This window comes from Varroa destructor, unplaced genomic scaffold (assembly GCF_002443255.2).
Source record: "Varroa destructor unplaced genomic scaffold, Vdes_3.0 BEIS01000002.1, whole genome shotgun sequence".
Classification (NCBI taxonomy): domain Eukaryota; kingdom Metazoa; phylum Arthropoda; class Arachnida; order Mesostigmata; family Varroidae; genus Varroa; species Varroa destructor.
Window position 1 is genome coordinate 29,429,378 of NW_019211455.1, and position 23,097 is coordinate 29,452,474.

General features: G+C 40.1%; 2 protein-coding genes and 1 long non-coding RNA gene across 6 annotated transcripts; all 3 read left to right on the top strand.

Moving 5' to 3' along the window:
- The first annotated feature begins 589 nt into the window (after positions 1-589).
- On the top strand, positions 590-2,203 carry LOC111245194 (uncharacterized). The gene is made up of 3 exons (XR_002671241.2): positions 590-670; positions 1,098-1,382; positions 1,976-2,203. It is a non-coding gene; the product is annotated as an uncharacterized LOC111245194 (long non-coding RNA).
- A 3,960-nt stretch (positions 2,204-6,163) lies between these two features.
- Positions 6,164-18,926, top strand: Jarid2 (Jumonji, AT rich interactive domain 2). 4 transcript variants are annotated; one of them, XM_022791263.2, is made up of 10 exons: positions 6,164-6,379; positions 10,987-11,037; positions 11,843-13,595; positions 13,863-14,119; positions 14,297-14,768; positions 15,009-15,286; positions 15,605-16,494; positions 16,814-17,108; positions 17,410-17,649; positions 17,798-18,926. In XM_022791263.2, exons 1-10 carry the CDS (start codon positions 6,194-6,196, stop codon positions 17,843-17,845), a joined length of 4,470 nt encoding a protein of 1,489 aa, XP_022646998.2. In that variant the 5' UTR covers positions 6,164-6,193; the 3' UTR covers positions 17,846-18,926. The 4 variants fall into 4 exon arrangements, with proteins under 4 accessions (XP_022646998.2, XP_086835638.1, XP_022646999.1 ...); XM_022791264.2 differs by having other exon boundaries at positions 6,339-6,621; XM_022791265.2 differs by lacking the exon at positions 6,164-6,379 and adding an exon at positions 7,378-8,556.
- A 1,130-nt stretch (positions 18,927-20,056) lies between these two features.
- On the top strand, positions 20,057-23,091 carry LOC111244309 (activating signal cointegrator 1 complex subunit 2). The gene has a single exon (XM_022791266.2). The coding sequence runs from the start codon at positions 20,206-20,208 to the stop codon at positions 22,378-22,380; it is 2,175 nt and encodes a 724-aa protein (XP_022647001.1). The 5' UTR covers positions 20,057-20,205; the 3' UTR covers positions 22,381-23,091.
- Positions 23,092-23,097: the final 6 nt, after the last annotated feature.

A 23,097-nucleotide genomic window follows, 5' to 3' on the forward strand; every position in this document is an offset into this window, starting at 1 on the left:
ATTTCATAGTTTTTAAAATCGTAAATAAACAGTATAGAAACCTGGTGGTTTCTTTTTATATATTAGGCTCATAGGAACACCAAAAACCGATGTCCGCGCATCTAACTAATCCAATATTCAAATGCTATTGCAGACCTAATTTTTAGACAGACATTAGCTAAATGTTACGGAACGATTAATTAGACAGATGTAAAGGTCTACGTAGTATCTAAACATCTGTACAGTTTTCGCAATAGGCTACCTAGTTTTCATGGGCCGAACGATTTGGGGGCTTGTGCTTGGTGCACGGAATCATCTGGGTCTCTCCGTTGGAACGTTTGACGTGGTTCTTTACTGGAATAGAACAATAGACGGTCGCAATTCATATGCTAATACTATTTAGCTCTTTTCTGTAATGTATCGACAACATGCTAGGGCGGCTGTACATGTGTATGCGTATACGTCAGCAACAGCCTGCTATTTGTATTAACTATTCTCTACGTAAAACATAGATGAGTGACTCTGGCCTAACTGGTCTTTTACTCATCGTTGGACGTCGCTGCAGGGTCCTATAACTACGCGTTTGTTTTAATTATCACTTCAGAGAAGTAGCACGTATGCTGTTCTGTCGAAATTTGACAGCTGCCTTGGGCTTGAATTAAAAGCTGGCCAAACAAGTACATCGAAGAAGGTGGGCGTATGTTTATAACTTTAAGAAAAACCTATTTCCATGTCGGAAAATAGACTTTACTTTAGTAGAATACTCTTGATATTAATACAATTGTATACTATAGATATATGTCACTGGCCTAGCACTTGTCGTGTTACCATGAACAATTTCCACTCAAGTCTGTCTAGGGCCAAATGGTAGTTACGAAAACTACTCCCCCGGAAGCCATTGGTAAGGTGGGGAAGATAAGATAATTCACCGAACGCGGAATATTATCTCCCAGGAGATCTATGGAAAACACTGAATATAAGCATCTCATACAGATACCATTTGGAAAAAGATGATTTCTGAAAATGATTCGGGATGCTGTAACGTGTCAATATCATTTCGGCTCTTGGAAATTCTTATTGGCGTCTAACATATACCCTGCTTTTTTTTTGCTGTAAAGTTTTAAGATAAATCCTACGTAGCATACGGTAATGATAGTATCGCTAGAGAAGTGCTTTCAAATTGCTACGGAAAGCGCCTAGAAAAGCTACTATTTGAATGGCCTAGCCCTGGCTGCGATCACTGCTGCAACCCGGTTTGCCGTACGCCGAATGCATTTTCGTCACGTGCGCATCTTGAGACCCCGCTTAGAGTAACATACTCTAGAGCTATGGGACGTCTGTGATCTCCTGTCCGGCTCTGACTCACCCTCTAATACACGGTCACACATTTTGACCGGATTCAGGTCGGATGCATTTTCAAGCTATACATATGATATAACAGAATTTCAATACCATTAGCAATAAGCGCCTTATGTACACACTCTGCACTCTGCCATTCCTTAACGCAATTAACAAGCCTTTACGTAACGGCCTTTTTGTAGCTCTGTCATAATGGTCCTGTCTCCTCGCTGCATTGTGCACTGATTTCGATTTTTACTTCCTTTTTGTTCTTGATGAAAGAACCACCTTATCATTTATTTTCTGGCCTATACTGTCAACTTCACAGTTCAATATTTCGACCCATTCAGCAAGTTCTCTTCAACAAACTCTAGCTGCTGAAGTCCACTGCTGGTGCGTGAGCTTTTTTCCTAAGCCCATTACGAATTCGTGTATAGCCCCAAAGGAGCGACAATTCTTGAAATTAATTTTTGAATAATCTATGGTCGCGACAGCGTCGTTGTCGTTGTCATTGAATAGACGGAAGTAACAACACCTTTTGCACTACATCTCGAATCATCTATCCCTACCCACGAACGAAAGAGGACCAAATTGAGCACCTGAATTGTGCGTAATAATTCAAATGTTTGTATATTTTTGTGGTGAACAATCATTGCAGGACACGTCCCAGTGGGGGCCTTTTCTTCGACAGCAGTCAAGAAATGCTCTTCCAGCACCAGTGTCGTTATATTGCTATCACCAGAAAATGGAAGGAGGCGGCTTTTACATGAAACTGCATGCACATATTTGGTTCGAGTGCGGAGGTCAAACCCGGCAATGCGTAAAATTTCTAGACGACCTTATTTGATTGGCTACTGACTATGTGTATACGGTTTCGTATGATAACTCAGGACAATATATAAGAGTAAGCATTACTTTTATATAAGTTGATGCCGACGCAGCTAACTCTCACCCGATAGTATTAATAGTAGTAATTAAAAAATGAATTTGGCTTACACCACCACTCACCCGACGCATCGTGCATTGTAATACGGATTTTATTCATGTACAATAAGTGAACTAGATAGTAAATGAAACCGAAATAAGCGATAAGTATCCAACATTGCTACAAAATTTCTTTACCATTTTCGGCGGGATGGCATCGTAGCATGCTCTAGCAGATGTAAATAGATGACCTCGTTTTTATGCATGATACCTCCTCTCTAAGCTTTACTTTTCGCCTTCCCCATCGCGCTTAGTAATGAAGATAATGCTGCTGCTGCTGCTGCTACCTCTGTCCCTGTTATTACCGTGAAAGCTTACGTGGTTTACCAGTGTCTGCACGTTACAGAAGATTTCTGGCACTAACAATTAGCTATCGGCTGGTGCAGTAGTTCCGCCATCCGGTCATGTAACTCAGACCGGTAAGCTTCTCACTCAACAGTGAACACTTTGTGTGCATCCTTTCGATCTAGATCGCTCCGAGAAGCGAGGCCTTTACGTGAGCTGGTTTTATGTCATACGAGTACAGCGCCTATGCCTTCTAATGCGAAGATATATAGATATTTCGTTTACGTATATGGATAGTTTTCTTTGTTAACGCCTTCATGATTTTTCGCCATACACAACCGAATAAAAAGTTCCAACTAAGGCCCGGGCCTAATTACAAGTCCATCATGTATCGTAACATTTGTACTCTAAACGTTCGCTGTTTATAGATAGACATTTTTTTTATAGAGCATTAATAGGTTAAAGTCACCTATATGTACGGTCATGTGTGAGTTTCCGCTCACTTTTGTTACCTTAGCATATATACATATCAAACGAAACGTCCTCAATACGCCATATTTTTTTTCTTTCCAATGTACTGCTGTCTAATGCTCTCTAGACTACAATTGCAGTGGAACCAAATATCCGAAGAAACTGGTTTTAGAACATAAGCACAAAGCACCAGAAAAATATCCATAGGCTTTTTACATAGCACAAGTATTTCCAATAAATCGTAATTATCGGTATTCCGTTTTTGTTCCGGCTTTGTAATCTTTCGTCCTCAAGAATCAGTACACGGCGCTATTTTATACTCATTTAAAATTAACAAAAGTGTGTTTACTGCAAAGCAATGTGTAAAAAATAGTTCTGGTACCATTAATGTATTTCGATCCGAACAAACCAACTGGAACACATTTCTGTACTATTAATTGGATCGCGTTTAACAACAGCTAAAGGCATATTGCTATCCTCTGGTAAGTCGTATTTGAATATTTGTTTGCCAGACTAGAAGCCACTTGCTAAAAGGCTCAAACAGCGTTCAGCAGAAAGATGCCAACCTAGGCATTCTATTACTCAAACCTAATATTCGCAGTACCTCTAACGCATATATATACATATACTATATACATATACTGGGAAACTAGGTCTAGCGTTTTTAACCCGATGCTTTTATTAAGTTACTATGCGCGAGATAATCAGCAAAAGCGTTGCTGTTAAGCTGCGTCATAAAGTATTTTCTTAAGTATCGCAATCTTTTGGATATTTTTGCTCGAGAACAGGTACGCATTTTGATAACGTATAAGAGAAACTAAAACTTAAAATTAACCCTGCTTGTATTGCAAATTGTGATGTCGTGGTTCACCTCACCTATATAAATAGGCTTTTCTATATGTAATATACTTTGTACGAAAATCACTTGTATGTAAAATTTTAAGCAAATAGTCATCCCATATCAAGATGATGCTTTTATTGAATTCAGTCTTTAGAGAAGACCTGAATTATTTACAATAAACAAGCAAGGGTGAAATACAACTAGTATATAGGACACGAATGACCCGACCTACTATTCGACCTTCATTTGGCATGTCCAATAAAATAAACAGTGCTTTCTTCTTGTTGGTTTTTATTTGTTTTCATTCAACTTCACATAAAGGTGACACAGAAATATCTAGATTTTTTTTAAGAGGTTCGGGCAATTGTTTCAGTATGGTATAAAATTACCTATTAGAGAGAAACAGCTTTGGCCGGAATGAATTCACCTACGGACGCGTCCGTTTGTCGCCAGTATTCTTTTAGCGTTGTTAAAAGATACCGAAATATGACTTTGTAGGAAACCCGGGTAGCGTTTCTTTGCAGCTTAGGATATAAACCAGCTGATATGTTCGGTAAACCCAAATACTTTCAGTCTTCATAAATTAATCATTTGAAAAGGGGCCATATTGATAACGGCTACATAATCAATTCACTGGTGAACATATGTTAAGTGTAAACAAAGGTTGACTCTCAGAAACACCTCTCATCCGCTCATCCATTGCCAACCAATGGTTTTTGGCATGCATGAAAAAGCCCCTATAAAATGTTACTTTCTAAAATTTACTGTTTTTTCAAACGTCTTTTAACTGTTAACTTTAATTAAATTGAACTGTCCTTATCACAGTAAAATATTCTTAAGTATACATGTAAAAAATGCAACCAGTATCAAGAAAAAAAAATATATATATATATATATATATATATATATATATATATGTATATATATATATAGTGAACAACAACTATTATTCCTTTTCTAACTTGGCTAGCGGAAGGCAATGGCGTAATTGCAGGCCGATTCGAAAATCTGTCGCATCGATAAATACTGGGCTTACTGGGCGCTTCGGAAATGTTCAATACCCAATTTCACCGATACAGACACGACGCGATAAAGGAAATGCTCAACTTAGCTTTCAAGAAAACTGCCTAGAAGGAGTCGTTTTTGGCTTGAATAATTACAATCTGCGAATAATTAGTATATACTAGTTTCAGCAATTCCCCATCCTAATTCATGTGAGCCTTTCTCACATTGACCTTTGTACTGAACAATAGCATCGCAAACGCTTAAACTACTAATTAGTTAAAAACTACTTAGTTCATCTGTCCGGAAAGTAGACTAACGTGTAGAACGATGTGTATCAGTTAAGGCAACAGCAATTTCGTTTGAGTACGCATAAACCATACAGGTGTATTTACAGAGTACTCTGTATAATAACTAAGACCTGTGTTTATAATAGCGCAATTTCAGATCAGTAGAACACATTGAGTAATACTAAACGAACTATCGCCGTTCGCTGACATTATAGTTGAACCATAAGTTGCCCGAGCAGTGTTCGATAGCTACAATGCTGAGCCATTCAACGCTATTACACCAACCTAAACAGGCCGAAAAATCTATAGACTTATATATAAATTTATAAAATAAGCAGAATATATATTATCTTTCGAGGAAACAACTAAGAAATGTACCCACTTACTGAGTGTAGCATACCATAGTGTATATTTCTATCACAGATGCCAATGCTGATCTGACTAATCAGATCAGCACTCTTATCCACTGATTTCGTAGGAATTGAACTTCTGCCATGAGAAATAACCATTGCGATCATATTCGTACATCAACCTTTGGCAACAAGGCATACGATAATATTGTTCCATTATAGACGTACACGTATTATGTTATTATGAGATAAAAATCTATTATTATTATGTGTTTTTGTGCTTTATTTGTTTGATGCTACCCATATGCGCCGGACACTGCCTGCGCAATACTACTATTACTTTTTCCCAAACTAACTTAAATTTAAGTTCGAGCCTGCTTGTTTTTTTTTCGTTGCCATTGTCCGATTACCCTGTATCAATTACTCCACTGCACGATTCTAGCCATCAGTTAGCCTGCGGCAACTGTTTACAACTGCTTGATCTGCTTCAATTTTTTCATTCTATTTAGAGTACTCTGTAAGACTGCTTCAGATACTCTAATAATTTCCTATAGAATTAAATGTCTTTATCTTTTTTGTTTTTGGATCACTATCTATCTTTTAATGATTCAAATTTTCTTACAATTCAGGCGGTGGGCGGCGCTAGCAACGCCATGTTGTTTATTTGTAGATGGCGCCACCATCCTCACGAACCACTACCGAGCAGAGTGGCACAGCTTCGATTGTTGAAGACACAGCCACTGCAGCAGCAGCAGCAGCACCAGAGGCAGCGCCCGAGAGAAGAACGAGCAGTAGGGGCAGCAGCAGCAGTATTCGCCGGCGGCCCGACGATGCTGTCGGTAATGCTGCTGGTCCTAATCGTCACTACCAGTAGATTATGTTGTGGGGGTGTTTGGTTTTGAATGTCTGATTCTGTTTCACGGTGTAGATGTGTGCGGCGGATCTGTGCAAAGAGCTTATGTGGAAAGGAGGCCGAAGATGTCTAACGAAATGATGTACATTAATGAATGATGGCCCTTTACAGTACTGTATGAATGTCTGCCACTTGTGAGAATCTCGAGCAAGAGAACAACACAAAACGGTGAGAGGCTTCGACGCCGCCATTCAGTGGGGTCCGATCAGAAGTGTTCTTCTAACGGTCGAATAAAAAATGAACCCCCCAACGCAGTTCATCTCTATGTAGTTGATTCGTTAGAGATATTAAGCGAGCAATTAACACGGCTGCTTTATTCTGTTTAGTTTTAAATTGGTGTACTTATTCTTAAGTTCAGCTTAACTGCTCCAAGAAGTTACACTGGAGATTTAGATACTTCGTTCACTTGTGTAACTTAAGAAGCCCCGAAATTTGCCTATTCGGGACAGCCCAAACCCGTTGGCAACAAATGTTAGAATTATTCTTTCCGAGTATTTGCGTCAGTTTTTTTATTTTTTGACCTAAGAACCAGAAGTGCAGTTAGAGCTGGCCTAAATCACCGAATTGTTGTTGCTGAATAGAATTTTTGTTGTTCCATAGTAAAAAGTAATGTGTACGGACACTAGATTTACCGTCCCTCTAGTAGTAGACTAGAAGCGAAAAGCTTTATTTGGTTAACTGTGACACGAGAGTTGTGTTCAGATACAATGATAACTATGAACAGTCTTCAGTGACGGTTTAATTTATGGTGATTCAATGAAAAGTGGACCATTGTTTGCGCTGCATCAAGGATCGTTGATCGATGGTGATTTACTAAGAGCGACTTTTGTGAGGAATGGAGAATTGACCTCTCCTAGTGGTAACCGACAACAATTCTAGTAATAAAGATTTTATTTTTATAGTTACTAGCTGTTATTCATTCGCGGACGCCAGGGCACGCGCTGTTCCGCTTCGAATTCTGACAGAATTGTCGAAGTGCTTTTTTCCTGTCTCCCATTATGTTCGGCTGTCGCAGTCACTTGACTAAGTGACTGGAACACACCAGTGCATATTTAGGTTTTTATTGAGAAAACTAAACCGAAAAATAAATAGGGGAAGGCTATATGTGCACAAATCGTATCAGTGCCTTTATACCAACAACAATAGTAGAGCAGAGCGGGTACGCCCAAAAATTGTTCGATGCTGTGAAAAAGCACGTGCACGCCTGCTTCGAGCGTGCGCGTCCGTGTGTCATATGAATTGTTGAGCAATAGCGATAATTATACCACTGAACTCTTGCTAACTACTGTTGAACCACCTCTACAATTCTATAATCTTTTCGAAATGCAGAGTTTTATCATTTCAGCCAATACACTTTCCTTTGTTTCATACGTAACTAAAGACTAATAGTTACATGAAGTAAAGATTTTTAAAAAGTTACGCACGAAAGACGCGTGAAATAACTACTAATACGATCTATCCCGTTCGTCGTCCTAGTGTCTAGTTTGCAGCTGAGAGGTTAATGAACTGTTGGTGGCAAAGGTTGTAGCTCGTCTTGCCATTGGCATCTATAAGTGGTTACAGTTCAGCTTGTCTTCCCTCCTCCTCCTCCTCCTCAGCTCTCGCTATACGACTCGTGTGTTTATATGTGTCTATCAGGGGCAACCCCAAAAACAGTCCTGTATAACTCCAGCAGCTGTAGCCATGGCTCAGACAACAGTCGAAACGACACTCGAAGCAGGAGTTACGCCTGGCACGAAACAGAACGATCAGTCGAAGCCTCCGCAGTTATGAAAAACTCCTAGAATTTTTAGAAATAACGCTAGTGACAGTCATCAATTAGGCCAGAAGACTTCACTGGTTTCAAAATAGAATAGGCTGATACAGGAACGGATATTCAACTTACTAAGTACATCCGAAAAAGTCAGTGAGATTATTCAGATCTGTATAAATATACGAACAAGAAACAGAAACGCTCAAGTTGAAATGTGATGACGGCTATGTGTGGCACTTTGAGGTGTAAGCTCTGACATTCAAAAAACTTTGTGTATTCAAAGAAAAACTGGATAATGTTATTTCAAGGTGCAAGTCGTGTGGTTTACACAGTTGGTGCTTCGTGTCGTGGTAACGGATAAAATTGTATTAGATATTACATTTTATCTTGACATACGAAAGCCAGTGGTAGGGAAAATGCAAGCACCTTATACTTACATTTTTTTAAACGTAAGATAACCCCTTAAAAATAACTGACATGTGTTTCAGAAGTTGGTAAATCGGTGGCGTGTATTGAAGCTGTAAGATATGCCAAGTTCTTTTTTTTCACACAAAGAGAGTATGTTCTATCTTGTATAAATCATATTCGTTTCGTTCGATTTAGAAGCGGTCGCTCACGATGACGTTTGCGTTCTGAAAACAACGAAAAGCACATAGCCAGTTAATCCCTAAAAGCTTTCGTCAGGTAATAAATTAATGACCAAACTTCGCGTTCGACCCTGTTGACGTTCGAGTTGGTTTTCCACCGAATTCAGAAGGTTTTCAGGTTGAAAATGGCTTGTTTTTTTTTAATACAGAATTAGATCATGTTCTATCTAAATAGAAGAGGGAACAATGAAAAAAAAATACTGTTATACGTGCGTTCTCAGACTAGCTTTCTTCTGTTAGTAACGACTTTAAATGTTTGTATCTGAAGATTCAACACGGTGAGAAACAACACTATCGTGTTGTGTACATGTTTCTATCGTAATAAGGTAATTTGTAATCGTGTTGAGAAACCTAACTGTATTATTTCGCGTTGTTTGTTTTTATTGCAGAAACATTAAATTGGGTCGGAGAAATACGAGAATAGAGCCAGTTGCTGAGAATGCATTTATTAATATCCGAATCTTTATTTTCATTGCACTGAGTCGAAGAAGACAATGTTCAGAAAATCAAATTTATTCGCCTTGCGTAATGAATTTAGTGTTTTCATTAAAATGTTAGATTATCATCAGAAGATATTTTTTCTGCTAATTTAAAAGTTAAACACCGTTATCCGTATGTATGCTATGTGACCTGTATGCCACGGGCTGAACCTAATCGTTTTATGCTAATGCTCAGAAGTGGATTTATTTTTTTAGCAAAGTAAAAACAAGTTCTCCAGACATGAATGTATAATGTTAGGAGTACAGTTGCTAGAAACAATGTACAAAATTCAACAAGTATATTTGTTGAATGCTTCATTTAATGGAAAAATCTTACTAAAATCGTTGAAGTATCAGATTTTTTTCGTTCTGTCTGAATATGAGTATAGACTGTCGATTTCAACTGGAATAATTGAAGAACCTTTGACATTTGCTTCAGATTTAATGAATATCTCGAGGTGTAATACGTGATACAACTTTTTCAGTCTGCAGTAGAGTTTAGAATTAGATCCTAGTTGTCGCAAAGGGTACGCGGACCTGCAGAAGGATCACTACTGACTTAAAATCTATTCGCCTACATGAGCGAATGGTATTTATATAATGTCTATGTCGGGTCAAACACGTGTCTGGCACTAGGTTATGTATTATTGACTAAGGATCGCGATCTCAGTCATAGTTAGGCGCGCCAGTGGTCGGTTTAACAGTTTCCATTTGTGCTATCGAGAACAAGACATTACAAGAATCATATGGGATAACTTAAATCAAAGAAAAAAAAAAACAACAGTAATTTGTGGAAATTAATGTGAGTTGTGAAGTGGTGTGAATATTGTGATTTTGAATGAAAAGTTCAGTGCGGGTTCACTTGCATCTATCATTTGTTTCAGTACGTACACTAATATAATACGTAGTTCCTATTGCTGAGATGCAGTGGTCACATGAAAGAGATCAAATAATATTTGACAAAGGTAGGATGAACTGAAAGAAACTTTACTATATTAATATGAAAGATAATGATGTGGCTAAGTCCTGCTGAGTTTTTCATATCATCAATGTAACAAACCTCAGTACTTTTCAAGGAATGCCATCCTACCTGAATGCCTGCGCTTTTCACACGGAGTTAACGTGTATTCACCAAAAAGCGCTAACGACGTAAGCTGTCGTATTTGAAGACATTCGTCTTTTTTGTTAAGCAACTCGTAAACATTTCATTGCAGCGGAATTCGTTCCGTGAATAATCTTTAACGAACACTAACATTTGGCCCTCAGTAAAAATTATCGTTTCTAAAGATGGATTCCTCAATTAGACCGAAGTGGAGTTCGCTTTATACCGTTTTGAATCGAAGATCGTACATTCAGTAAGAACTAAATTTTTGCTTCATCGGTAGGTTAAAAGGGTCTTACAAAGTTGAGCATCGTTAATGATTGTTATTAATTATTAAGTTGATAGCTATATACTAAATTTTAAGTGCAGCATTTTACGTTGTGATTTCATTGCAGAAGGTTGCTCTTTTTTTTATCGAAGAACATCTGTTCAAGTGTAAGTTTTTCCCGTGGATATAAAGTTATTAGTAATGACCATAGGTTAAAGTTCTATTTGATTTTATTATGGTACATCGGAATCTAACTCAAAATGCTTGTTTTTCAACTATTTCAGATGGGGGACGATGACAAACGACCACGAAGAGTCCGCGCACAACCAAGTTGGGTGAGTTCTATTTATAGTTGTTTTCTTCTTCCTCTGACTCTTGTTACCGTATTCGCATTCGCAGACTTTACTCCTCATCAGTAGGTGTATTGTCATAGACCAGAATAAGCAAGAAATAATTACAAGGAGATTAAAAGTCAGGTTTAAATCTGTTGCTTTCTGTTAGACTATTTGAAATCGTCGAAATTGGCTCGAAATTGACCGAAGTGAACTAAGTGGTCCGCTAATACTGTTCTAGCTGAACAAACTTAACAGCGGGTCAGTCAGGCATATTGGTAACATCCGTGAGCACATCCGGCAACAGCAGTGTGACAGAGCTGCGCTATCGAAAAATAAAGAAAACTATTCCCTCTGGTCAGAAAAATTTATGAAAGTATAGTATTGTAGTTTTATACCTATATGTGACCAGAAGTTTAGATAAGCGGGAGACATCATTTAAATATAGGCCCTATACAAACTGAACGATATTCGACGATAATTGCAATATTTTTACAAACTACTTGATCTTTTACGCAATATTAGCGCAATCGGCACTCGATTACTCGCTCCTCTCAAACATCACGTGTTTTTTAGGAGCATTTTGATGATGTTAGTCTGTGGCTTATTGGTGTTTAAGACGGTATATATTATTTGAAGAAGACGTGAATGAGATCCAACGTATGCCTGGGTTACGCCTAAGAAATTGCACTTGAAAGGCTCTGCATTGGTCACAGTAAGATGTTTAATGCGTGTGGGGTTGAAAACGAACTAATCTGTACTATTCATCCTCTAACGTTGTCATTCCAATATATTAATGCGTTCATAGGTATTGGCGAACGGTCACGTATTGTCAGAGAGTGCTGCCCTAAAACGGGCATTGAAAGCCTCTCTTCTTGACTCACAGAAGGTAAAGAGCGGTGCGGATCGGAGACGCATCTCTGAACGCCGAAAAGCTGAAAATGCTACTCAACGCGAGGACGACATTACTAAGCCGACGGACACTCCGCGAAGCGCTGCCAGTTCAGCTGACTTATCCACTGCCAATGATATTAACCATAGGAAGGATGTGTCCGCTTCGAGGCGAGACCGATTATCTGCTGTTCACGAAGCCAAAGACAGTAAAGACAATGATAACATTAAGACAAAAACAACTTTGCCGAGAAAGGTGACGCTCACGGACGAGCATGTCGAACTGCGGATTGATCCAGGCGGTGGATGTCGAAGTACAAACTCTAAAAGACCTGCTGCAGGTACCGTTTCTGATGAGTGCGAAACCGCGAGTAGACGAGATAAGCGTATGAAGTTTCGCCGAGACTTCCTTGAGGACACCATGCGCGAAACGACTCGAAGTCCTCGGAAAAAGTATTGCGCACAAAGGAAATTTGCTCAGAATTGTAACGGTGGCGGTTATTCTTCTTCACCGATGTCCACCCCAGTAAAAGCCTTCCTCTCACCAGGACCTTCGCATCCACCCCCGCCACCTCCGCCTCCCCTGATCCTGCCTGCGGCTGCCACACAGGCCACGTCCCCTTTAAAGCCAACTTGTAAGACGGAGGATTTTCTTACATTTCTCTGTCTGCGTGGCACGTCCCTTTGTCCTGAGGATCTCAAGTTTTTAGAGCATCCCAGCAGTTTTGAAGCGTCACGTGGAAACGATGACAAACTAATGACAATGTTAGGCAAAACTAAACGTAATCTGCAGGGCAAATTGGCCGAACTGGAGGAGTCCCGCTCCAGACGTACGCGAGATTCAACCGATAGCTTGGACTCGCAGAAACCACGCAAGGACCTCGTTGCAAAAGTGGCTAAGCTGATTGCTGCCAAATACAAAAAAAGCTTGAATGGTGCTGTTGGGCCCCGACGCTTGTCGACCAGACAGTCAAGCAGTGATAGCAGAAGTTCGGTGACATCTACACCGTCACGTGCTGAACGGTTGAAAATTCGTCAACGAAAAGTGGCTCTACTTGAGAAAGAAAATAAAAGGCGAACCAATAGATTAGTGAAACCCGAAATTACAGGCGATAGCATTCCCGAAAATGGTGACCAAGTTCAAGAACAGCCTCTCAATGAGGTCCGAAATGCACCACAGACAACAGGAACAGTTGCGCAGAGGCGTTCGGCGCTTATTCGATCTCAGAGCAGGAGAACACAGCAACATTCACGTCGGGGTAACCTCATCGCACGGAGCCTTGTCAAAAGGGCGAAAACTGGGAAAGCGGTTTCAGGATCAGGAGTTGGTATGACACGAGATAATAGTAGAGAAGAGGGTCGGAGAGCGACGCGGAGTCTCGGGCCTATTGCTGAGGTTGCACTCCCCATATGGCCTCAGTATAAGCTCAAGCAGTACGAACTGTCGCTCTCAAAGAAAGGCAAGAAAACAATAGGACCTTCAGTTGCTGCACAACCGACACCAACTCAACCAATCAAGATGGCAAAGCGAATAGACAAACGTCGTTCCGAAAGACTTACAAACGACGGAATCGCCATTGCCTCACCTAGAAAGACGATGCGACATCGGAGAGCTCCTATGGAGGAGCCTAAAACCATTTCTGAAGCCATAACCAGTATCGATGTTAATGGTACATATTTTTTTTTTGCATACCCGTAGCCATATATAGATTTCTTACACGGTTGCCTCTAAATTTACGTGTAGACGATCAACCGCTACAGTTCTTTAGTCTGGTTTACAGCCGATATCGATGCCTGTAAATACCTTTTTATTTTAATATAATAATAAATAATTGATTTTTCGCAGTTTGCAAAGTGGCGCTATGTAAGGTTCCTTTGATTTTTAAAAGGCTTTTTACTTTTTACTAACAAGATACATTTTCTGCATAATTCTTTAGACCGAATAGACAACCTGGTACCGATCAGCTCAGATTTAATCAACACTTCCACGGATGAGACAACGTTGGCAATTAATGGCCTGATTTCTTCAAAGTTCGAGGGCGATTTTGGCGTATTATCGACACGGGACATTTTAAATACTTCAACCTCTACGAATCATGAAACACCCGTTAAGGCGTCTCTTAATTTTATGAGTGACTGTGGAAGCCCGTGTGGGAGCGTCATTTCTCGGGCCAGTGACACAAGTTTCAGAAAGGTAAGATAAAAACCGATATAAACAGGATCGATTAGTATATCTACAACACTGGCGGTATTTGTCTGATAATTTGTCACTGTATAGAAACATATTTTGGATGTTTGGTAATATTAACCCAGCTAAAAACATTACAATGTAGCACGAAGTATCGAGTAAACGCTATTGTTTTTTGCCTAGCAATCTACCCCCACCGAGCCTACGCCTGTGTGCAAAGCGAGCAAGGGTCGAAAGACCCAGGCAATTCGGTGGTCTTCTTTAAGTGAGCCTTCACCATCCACATCTAACACGCCCTCCGCCTCTACTGGAGGGCCTGTTGGTAAGTGTGAAGTGGGTCCTACACTTGTGTTCGAGCCAACGGTTGAGGAGTTCCAAGATCCACTGAAATACATCAGAGAAACGATTGCACAAATCGATGTTACTACGCACTCTATGTTTAAGATTGTCACACCACTCAAGAACAGCACTGAAACAGTTGGTGCAAAGGAAGCAAAAATTCCTGCACGCCTATCAGAATGCCGCGTATCTTCAGAGATGCGTTTTTTAGCGTACAACCAATTTCTACATAAAATGTGGAGACGGTGGGGTCCATCAACGTTGCAGTATGCTTGTTTACGGAAAGCGCTCAAGATTTCTGAAGGAAGGGATAACGGTAAGTTTATTTTGATTGTTCGTAATGACTTTTATTGCTTAAATCAATGATACAACGACGACGTGTTTTTTTTTTCAATATTTAGACTCTTGTATCAACGTCACAGTCTATTTCGAAAACGATCTCTTCAATGAGCTGCAACTATTACTTGAGTGCAGTGATATCATAAAAGCATGCTTATCAAAAAAAACTTTTCAAAAACACTTGAGATAACATAAAGATGACAATGTCTGTAATTAGGCTCAGAAGAAGCAACTGAGGACAAAATTTTGTATAAGAGCGGGAATCCATTAATCGGCGGTGTCGAAATTGACGTTGGCCACCTCTACGAGACTGTACAAAACTTTGGAGGCATTCAAGCTGTTATGGAGAAAAAAAAATGGGTCCGCGTCGCCGATGCAATGAGAATACCTCGCATGGCACACGACCGAGTTGCCAGACTTGACGATGCCTATATGCGCTATTGTCTTCCGCTTGAGGTTATGAGCGATTTGGAAAAGGAAGACGTTCTTAATAAGGTAAACGTTTTTATGTAAACACAATAACCACATTCGTCATGTATTTGATAGTTTTTAGCAAATACACAATGCTTGCAACCTTGCTATCGCTTTATTAAGTCTTGAAAAAAACCAGCCCACAAATACCTTTAATACGCGTGGTACGCTGTCAAAAATCCTATTAAAATACTGCTGCATAAAAAAGATCATTTTTGTCTTTGTTTACTTCTTATTGAAAAAGAGCGAAGACGGAGTTGTTTCTTGGTGTACTTCCTAAGCGAGAAGTGAGTTTCCAATGTAGGTTTACATTGTTTGCGTTCATTTTTCGTGATTCGGTAGGTTAAGGAGGAGAGGGAACGTCGTCGTGCGCAAGATTTTTGGGACGAAAATGAGACCCGTGAATGTGTCTGGCCCGGCAGAAATATGACGTTAGCCGTCTTCGAGAGGATCGCACGTAACACACATACAATGTGGTATCCTCGATCTGGTTCTGGCATATGCGGGGGTCTAGGTGGCGCTAGTGCAGACATTGGCGCCGCCCCAGAGGACGTTGAGCACGACTTCTGGGCTATTGTCGAGTCACGAAAGCGGCATATTGTTGTTAATTGCGGCAACATTGACACGCTGGCTTACGGCTGTGGATTTCCGCCTCCTCTAACTGGTTTTATAGATAAGGTCTCAGAACAGGCCGGGCGAGGGAAGAAAGCGTCGTCGACAGCGCCAGCTGCTGAAAAATCTAACAATGGTGGAGATGGTCGGGCTGTACCATGGAATACAAAGCTATTGGCTCGCCACTCTGAGAATGTTCTACGATGGCTTGGTGGCGTGTCGGGCGTTACCATACCAACACTGCATGTCAGCATGCTTTTCACCGCACTGCCGTGGTATAGAGATCCTCACAATGTTAACTGGTTGGATTATCTGCACAGCGGAGCACCGAAGATTTGGTACTCTGTACCATCGAGCCAGGCCGATCGATTTCATCGAGTGGTGTCTCGTCTTGCTCCGCATGTACATCAAAGCGATGTTGGAATACCGTCAGACGCATGCTTGATACCTCCACGAATGTTGCTAGATCGAGGAGTGCCACTGCAGAAGACCGAGCAAAAACCCGGTGAAATGGTGGTTATCCTTCAGGGGTGCTACAGCTCGAACGTTTCATGTGGATTCAGCCTTTCCGAAAGCGTTTATTTCACCTGGGACGACTGGATAAAACAAAGCTGGAAGAGGTTTGTTTTTTAACCTCTTCACTAAATTTAGATATTACGCCTGCTTAGCTACAGGTTGTATGTAAATACAAATGCAAAAAGCGGATTTCATCTTTTGAAAATTTGGTATACCACACTTATTTTGTATGAAGCATTTCCAGTAATCAGTAGAGCTAATCATGAACCTTTCTGCCCTACCTTCGTAAACTTACAGATCTACAAACCTCTTCATTTAACTGCATAGATTTAAAATCCGTCCATTGCGTGGTTCTTATGTAAATATCTAAGTCACAATAGTTAATGATTAACGGTAACTAATTTGTCTGGTTTTTATCTGTAGGTTCCAGACATTACGCGAGAACAGTGAACCCCCGACATTTTGTCTGGAACAGTTAATAGTAAACATGGCCATGGAGGGAGCCGGCGCTGGATCAGGCAGTGGAGGTTCTGGCCGTGAAAATTCGCTTAGCGAAGAGGTGTTATCGGACGTGTGGACCGTTCTTAGCCGCATGGTGGAAGAGTTGTCAACAAGCTGGAATGTCCTCGAGGAAGCTGGGGTAGTTAACGAACGAAGAGAGCAGAGTGCGTTCCCAGTTGAATGCGCAGACTGTCGAATGTTGTGCGGATTGGCAGCGGTAGGTTTTATAATTACTAGTAATAACACAGTTTTAAACAAATTTTTAGTTATTAGCAATTTTGCAGCCCTCACCGACTTATAAATGCTCTGCAAAATTAAAGTTGGGAACAATTGATGAAGCCTGCGACAAGTCGTTTTCATTCTAATGCTTTGTCTTTTTATTAAAAAACCGAATGAAAGCTGAAAAACAACGAAACTGTCGTATTATGAGTGAGGATTGCTAAAAAAAAATTAGGATATTAAAAATACTGGGCAGTTCACTATTTAAGTGTAAATCTATTTTTCCTTCAACGGTTTAGGCTGTATGTCAGAAATCTCTTGGAGAAGAAGTGGTGTGCCTTGTCGATGCCCAAGTACGACTCGATGCTCCGCTTAGTCCACCAGCCACCCCCTCCACAGGTGCGACTACTGGTAAACCAGTCAAAAGCACCAGAGCTCAACAATCGCAAACAGGAATTATCCGTACACCTGCTCAAAATGGATTACAGCAGCAACGACAACCTTCGACGAAATTCAAAATTGTGTTCTGCTATTCAATGGTAAACTTATACTCGTGAACCATAGAAACGACCGGGTACGCTGAAAGCCAATCGCATTTGTCTTTATAGGCGAACGTAAGTAAACTCATTGCAAAATACCACCAACCCGTATCATTAGCTTTGTTTGTTCTTTGGTTGTCAATTACAGGAAGAGTTGAAGTCGCTATCTGCAAAGCTCCAGCAGAAGATCAAATAAGGTGAAAAACAACTCGGGATAGACTTACAGCCTCCTTATGAAGATGCCTGCCTTATAAAAATGCTCATCGCTTTTCCACACCGGTGTCTGCCATTGTATATATACATTTCGGCGATAGGCATACTACGCAATTGCAAACTTTGTGTGGGCCTTTATACGTATAGACGAATGCATCGCGCGCGACACTGTGCGGTTGTTTTTTGAAAAAGACATTGCAATCACTTCGCCAGTTTTTCGGGAGTGATCAATAACTGCCGCCACGAAGCCCTCTATCCAAGGGCATCAACATGCGAGTACGAATGCTATTGCATACGACTCGATGTTTACGACTACGGCATACTGCCATTTTTTTTCTAATACCACATTACTGTGCAGCGATTATCTAAATGTGATCGTTCTGTAAAATAACAAACTATACATTCAGCATTGATTTTTCCTGCTGTAGTGCATCATAGTATTTACACTAATGTAATGAGCATCCCGTTATCTTGAAGTGCTTTCAAAATTTGTTTCATTTTTTTGCCGCTTGTAATTATTGGCTTCTATCATTAGTAGAAATTTAGGCTCAAGGGGTGATAACTCGTAATTGCGAGAAAGATCATAAATACGCATGTCGTACGGAAAACCAAGATAATATAGCATGTATATATAAAATGTGTGTCGGTTTTATTCGTAGCGTAGTGAAACACCGTTAAATTTTCGCTACCTCAAAGTCGATGATAAGTATTGATATGTGAATACGCTTGGTTTTTTACGTGTAGATGAAGCGAAAAATAGCGGAAAATGATTCCACATTAGCGAACAGAAAGCTTCGGACAGACTCCGGATTTATTGAATCAGACAGAGTTTTGCATGTTGTAGATTGTATTGTATTGTACATCCGTATGCAGAGAGTCCACTGGAGTGAGAGACTGTACTTGCAGTTAGCCTTGTTTTGTATAAAAAAAAACTTTTTGTCTTGTTTTGTTGATTGTGTAAAGCTGTGCTATACGCACAGTGAATAATGTACATAGATGTATCGAAAGAGGGATATTCTTGCAGTATTTGTAACAATTTACAATAAATATTATAATAATGATAATGATAATGGTAATTATCCCATGAACAACTGGTATCATACATTAACTTAACTCAAAGTTGTCCTACCGGATTTTCCAACAATTTTTTCCTGGAATCAACGCTGTTGAATAACTTCGCAAATATTAATATATCAAATTTATAATTCTCAGTTAATAAATCATTAGAAAATCACTAGTCGGGCCGCTTATAATGCCATATAGCGGATAATAATGCATAATATCGGACATGCCTGAGTGCACTTCCTATCCTATTTTTGACTAAAAATGAAAACAATAGTCGGTTTACTACTGTGAGGTAAAACAGGGTTTTGAGGTTTAGGCATGCATGGTTAAAGGCAAATAACATACAACGGTACAGATAATTCCACACGCCAGGACCACTATGTTGAAATCTTGGAACACTCAATTTCCGGTCACCTAAACGCGTCAAGGCGTCAAGGGCCTGTCATTTTAACTGCCGAACAAGTTGGTCTAATAAAATAAATCAACTATTAAAGTGGCAATGTGAGAATATTGAACTTAACCCATCCTGCAAGCTGACAGAATTCTTAAGTGCAAATTGTTCGAACAGCGAATGACTCAAAATGCCTTCACTTAATTCAGTGTTAATTTCTATGTGCTTCCCTATGAAGTTTTTTAATACTAACTTAATTTTTAACGTGCGTTAATTAAACGATAAAAAAGCCAATGTGGCCAGACATGTACAACTGTAGCTTGTGAAATAGCATTTTGTTGGCAATGAATTCTCAATAACTATTGGTCGTAAAATTGCCATATCCTTTCATTTCTGTTTAACGAGTTTTGCCGCTTTTCGAGGCTTTTAAAAAATGTTTTGAATTTTATGTATAATAATGCCGATAAGAGTTGTTTTAGACAGCTGGTTCCCACCACAAAACGAAGCATGCAAACAAACAAAACGAATATCTACAGCATCGCTTGTGTTTTTGAGTTTAGTAGACAGACAAGTTATCACTGCACCGCGACGGTGCACTCTTACGCTTAATTGTCATTGAAAAGCATATTTCACGCACAACCACAGTTCAATTGCCTGCATAGTGGCACCAGTTTCAATATTTCGAGTCCATGTCAATGCTTCCATTCATAAAGCAAAACCTAGAACTCCTATGTTTATTCGCTTGTGTCGAATTAGCTGACAGCATATCATTGGCGTGAAATAAACAAGATGATGTGTGAATGACACAATTGTAGGAGTCGTGAGTAACGAGAGTAGCAGAGCTCGAACGTATGGTTTAGTGTCAAACGAACTAAAACCTAAGGTGAATGTGTAGCGCAGAGATGCCGGGCAATGGAACTCGTAATCAGGATGTTGAGGGACCACCAACAGACACAATTTTAATAAAAGTACCGGCACACGATGGTGTACTAACACCATTGCTCAATAGGTACAACTTGAAATCGGATACGTTGTTCTGGCTGTATACGCCGCCGGTATTGATTTTTTCACCGGAGCATATTCTCGCTATAACCGGAGGCGACACATCATGTGTGGCGTTGTACGAAAGCAGTATAATGAGGTGGTGCACTTGCGCACAGTACCTTATAAACGACTTTCATTTTGTACTTGGTATGGAGTATCACAAATTCTGGTCGACGGTCCTGTTCGACGATAATTTCAGTATAGCACTTGAGAGCGTTCTACGACAATCTCCCAGGTGGTTTGATGCTAATTATCTCGTTACGCCACTTATGCAGTCACTTCAAAACGAGCTGCATGAGGTCGTTATAAAAATCATCATGCGGATGTCAATATGGAGGGAGTCGAAGACGGAACACTTAACCCCAGCCACATTCGCCGATTATCTATATGACTCAGTGTACGACATTGCTCGTGTTGTCGATATTTGTGTCCTATATGGCTATACAGAAAAAAGTTCAGTTAACCCCCTTATTAAGAAGATGCTAACCAACGTATTCAAGAGGCAGCCTAAGCTGACACTTGAAGTCGATATTTTCGTTGGTGCCATGCAAAAAATCTTGTCAGATTTGCGAGGCATATGTGAAAATGAGGATCCCGATGTTTCGCGTGGTGAACTATTGCTGCATATGGGGGGAACCTCGCTAAATTCAACACCTTTTGAATTTTTGGACGACAAGGAGATTTTCGATATGTGTCAGCGTACGCTGGAACCATCTGCAACTGTTTTACATTTCATGAGACATACGCCTGATGAAATCCTTGATTCTTTGGAGGACGTGGTGATTGCAATTCCTCAGTTCTTTGATGTGGTATATACGTCGATTGATAGAGAATTAGAGCGGCGAAAAGGAACATTGCCTACTGGCCTAGCCGATCAAGCCATGGAAATGTTCCGCGCAGGACAATCTTGCGCACTTGACGTGTTCCGGCATTTCGTTAAAGTCAAATGTATTGATCCTACTGCGACAAATAGCCTACCAAATACAGAAGCAGCCCTCAAAGCAGTGGAAAAATATTACACTTTATTAATGCAAGCCGTGGAGCAGGCTAGTTTTATTATTTCCTATAACTCGATGTATCCTTTGCAAGAAGACATCGATACATTTCGAAAGAGTTCGTTAACGGCAGGCTTAGTGGATGAATCCCAGTTTAAATATTTGCTCAATGCTCTCCATATGGCTGTAACAGAAATAGGGCTAGAGCAGGACGTTTTTGGTGAAAGTGTGATGCTGGAGGGAGCGGTTGGTGGAAGCATGATGTCTGAAGTTAAAAAAATTCTAGCTGTCATACCTGATCTGCGGCATGAGTTTGTCGAAAAGTGCCTTGAGTTCTATGATTGGAATGTTAATGAGGTAATTAGTGCTTTGATCGACAACAACGTTCATCCAGAGCTCGAAAAGTATCGTCATGCACCCGCTAAATCCGTCGAGGAATCGCCTAAAGCCGAGGATGGAGCAGAGGTACACATTGGCAAAAAAAATCAATTAGCTTGCCTCTTTACAGAGGACTTTTTAGCGAAACGTAATGTCCAGAACATAATAATGCAATACAGTGATGTGGACGTTGAAGTCAACACGAAAATGTACGATGACGAATATGATGATACATACGACTCAGTCGATGTCGGAATCCCTGAGAAAGACTTTAGAGAAAGTGATCGACCCTTTGAAGTGCCTCGTATTTTGCGGAAGGGCGACGAGCGCAGAAAAGCCGAATGGGAAATTGGGAAAAACCAAGAAGAGAACGACGATAGTGATGATAATGAGGATGACGATGCTACGAGGAAGCGTCAGATAGCATTCTGTGAAAATCCGGAAGACGTACGAGCTAGGCGGGAACAAAGATATCAGGCAAACCTTGCAAGAAGGGGTAAAGCGCCTCCACCGAAACGAGACGTTGTTGGAGTAGCTAAAGGCCAAGGCCAAAGCAGAGAAGTATTGCGAAACCGACAGCTTAAGGAAAAACATAAAGGAGGCAATCGTGCAGTGCAATCGGAGAGGAAGAGAAGAGAATTCTAAGTATTTAAATTTAACCGCTATCGCCCACCAAAGGTGTGCATTTGCTACGACACACAGCTGCGATACGTGATGTATTATGAGGAAACGGAAAACGCTTACTGGCAAAGCGACAAATACGCGAACGCGACAGATGAATACGACTGACGGAATGAGTGTTATTGATTGTAAATCACATTTATTTTTGAAGTAGAGCTTGCACGTTGAATCAATATAGTGATGTAAAAAAGCTTTAAGGAAACATTACTGTTCTCACTAAAAATTCCGTTTTTTTCTTGGAGTCAGTATATTTTAATAAAAAGGTAGCTTCGTTTACAATTGAAAGGTTTTATAATAGAATTGATTATAAAACTGTAGGAACCCCAAGAGCAGCTATCATATGCTAAAAAGTCTAATAAATAAACATACAGTAAGCAGATAACCACTAGAAATAATGATATCAATTACAGGATATTCATGTTTCATAATTTTGTATCGCTTCATAGAGGCCACTAGGTTCACAAATGGGTTTTCGTTCATACAGATACGAACTACAAAATATACTGAACTTCATTGAAACATGCTTTGGCAACTATGGCATCTGAAAAAGTACGTACTGCCGCACATTTTCAGGGAGATTTGTATACTAGTAGAACGCTTTTCTTTCATAAATAGTGAAATGGCATCTATAATTATTTTTAATGATTCAATAAAAGTTTACTCTATTTTTTTCTAGTTGAT

Coding starts and splice junctions, on each gene's coding strand:
- Jarid2 (XM_022791263.2), top strand. CDS start 6,194: ATGTTGTTTATTTGTAGATGGCGCCACCATCCTCACGAACCACTACCG. Junction 16,495..16,813: donor ATAAAACAAAGCTGGAAGAG/GTTTGTTTTTTA, acceptor TTTTATCTGTAG/GTTCCAGACATTACGCGAGA. Junction 17,109..17,409: donor TGTTGTGCGGATTGGCAGCG/GTAGGTTTTATA, acceptor TCAACGGTTTAG/GCTGTATGTCAGAAATCTCT.
- LOC111244309 (XM_022791266.2), top strand. CDS start 20,206: ATGTGTAGCGCAGAGATGCCGGGCAATGGAACTCGTAATCAGGATGTT.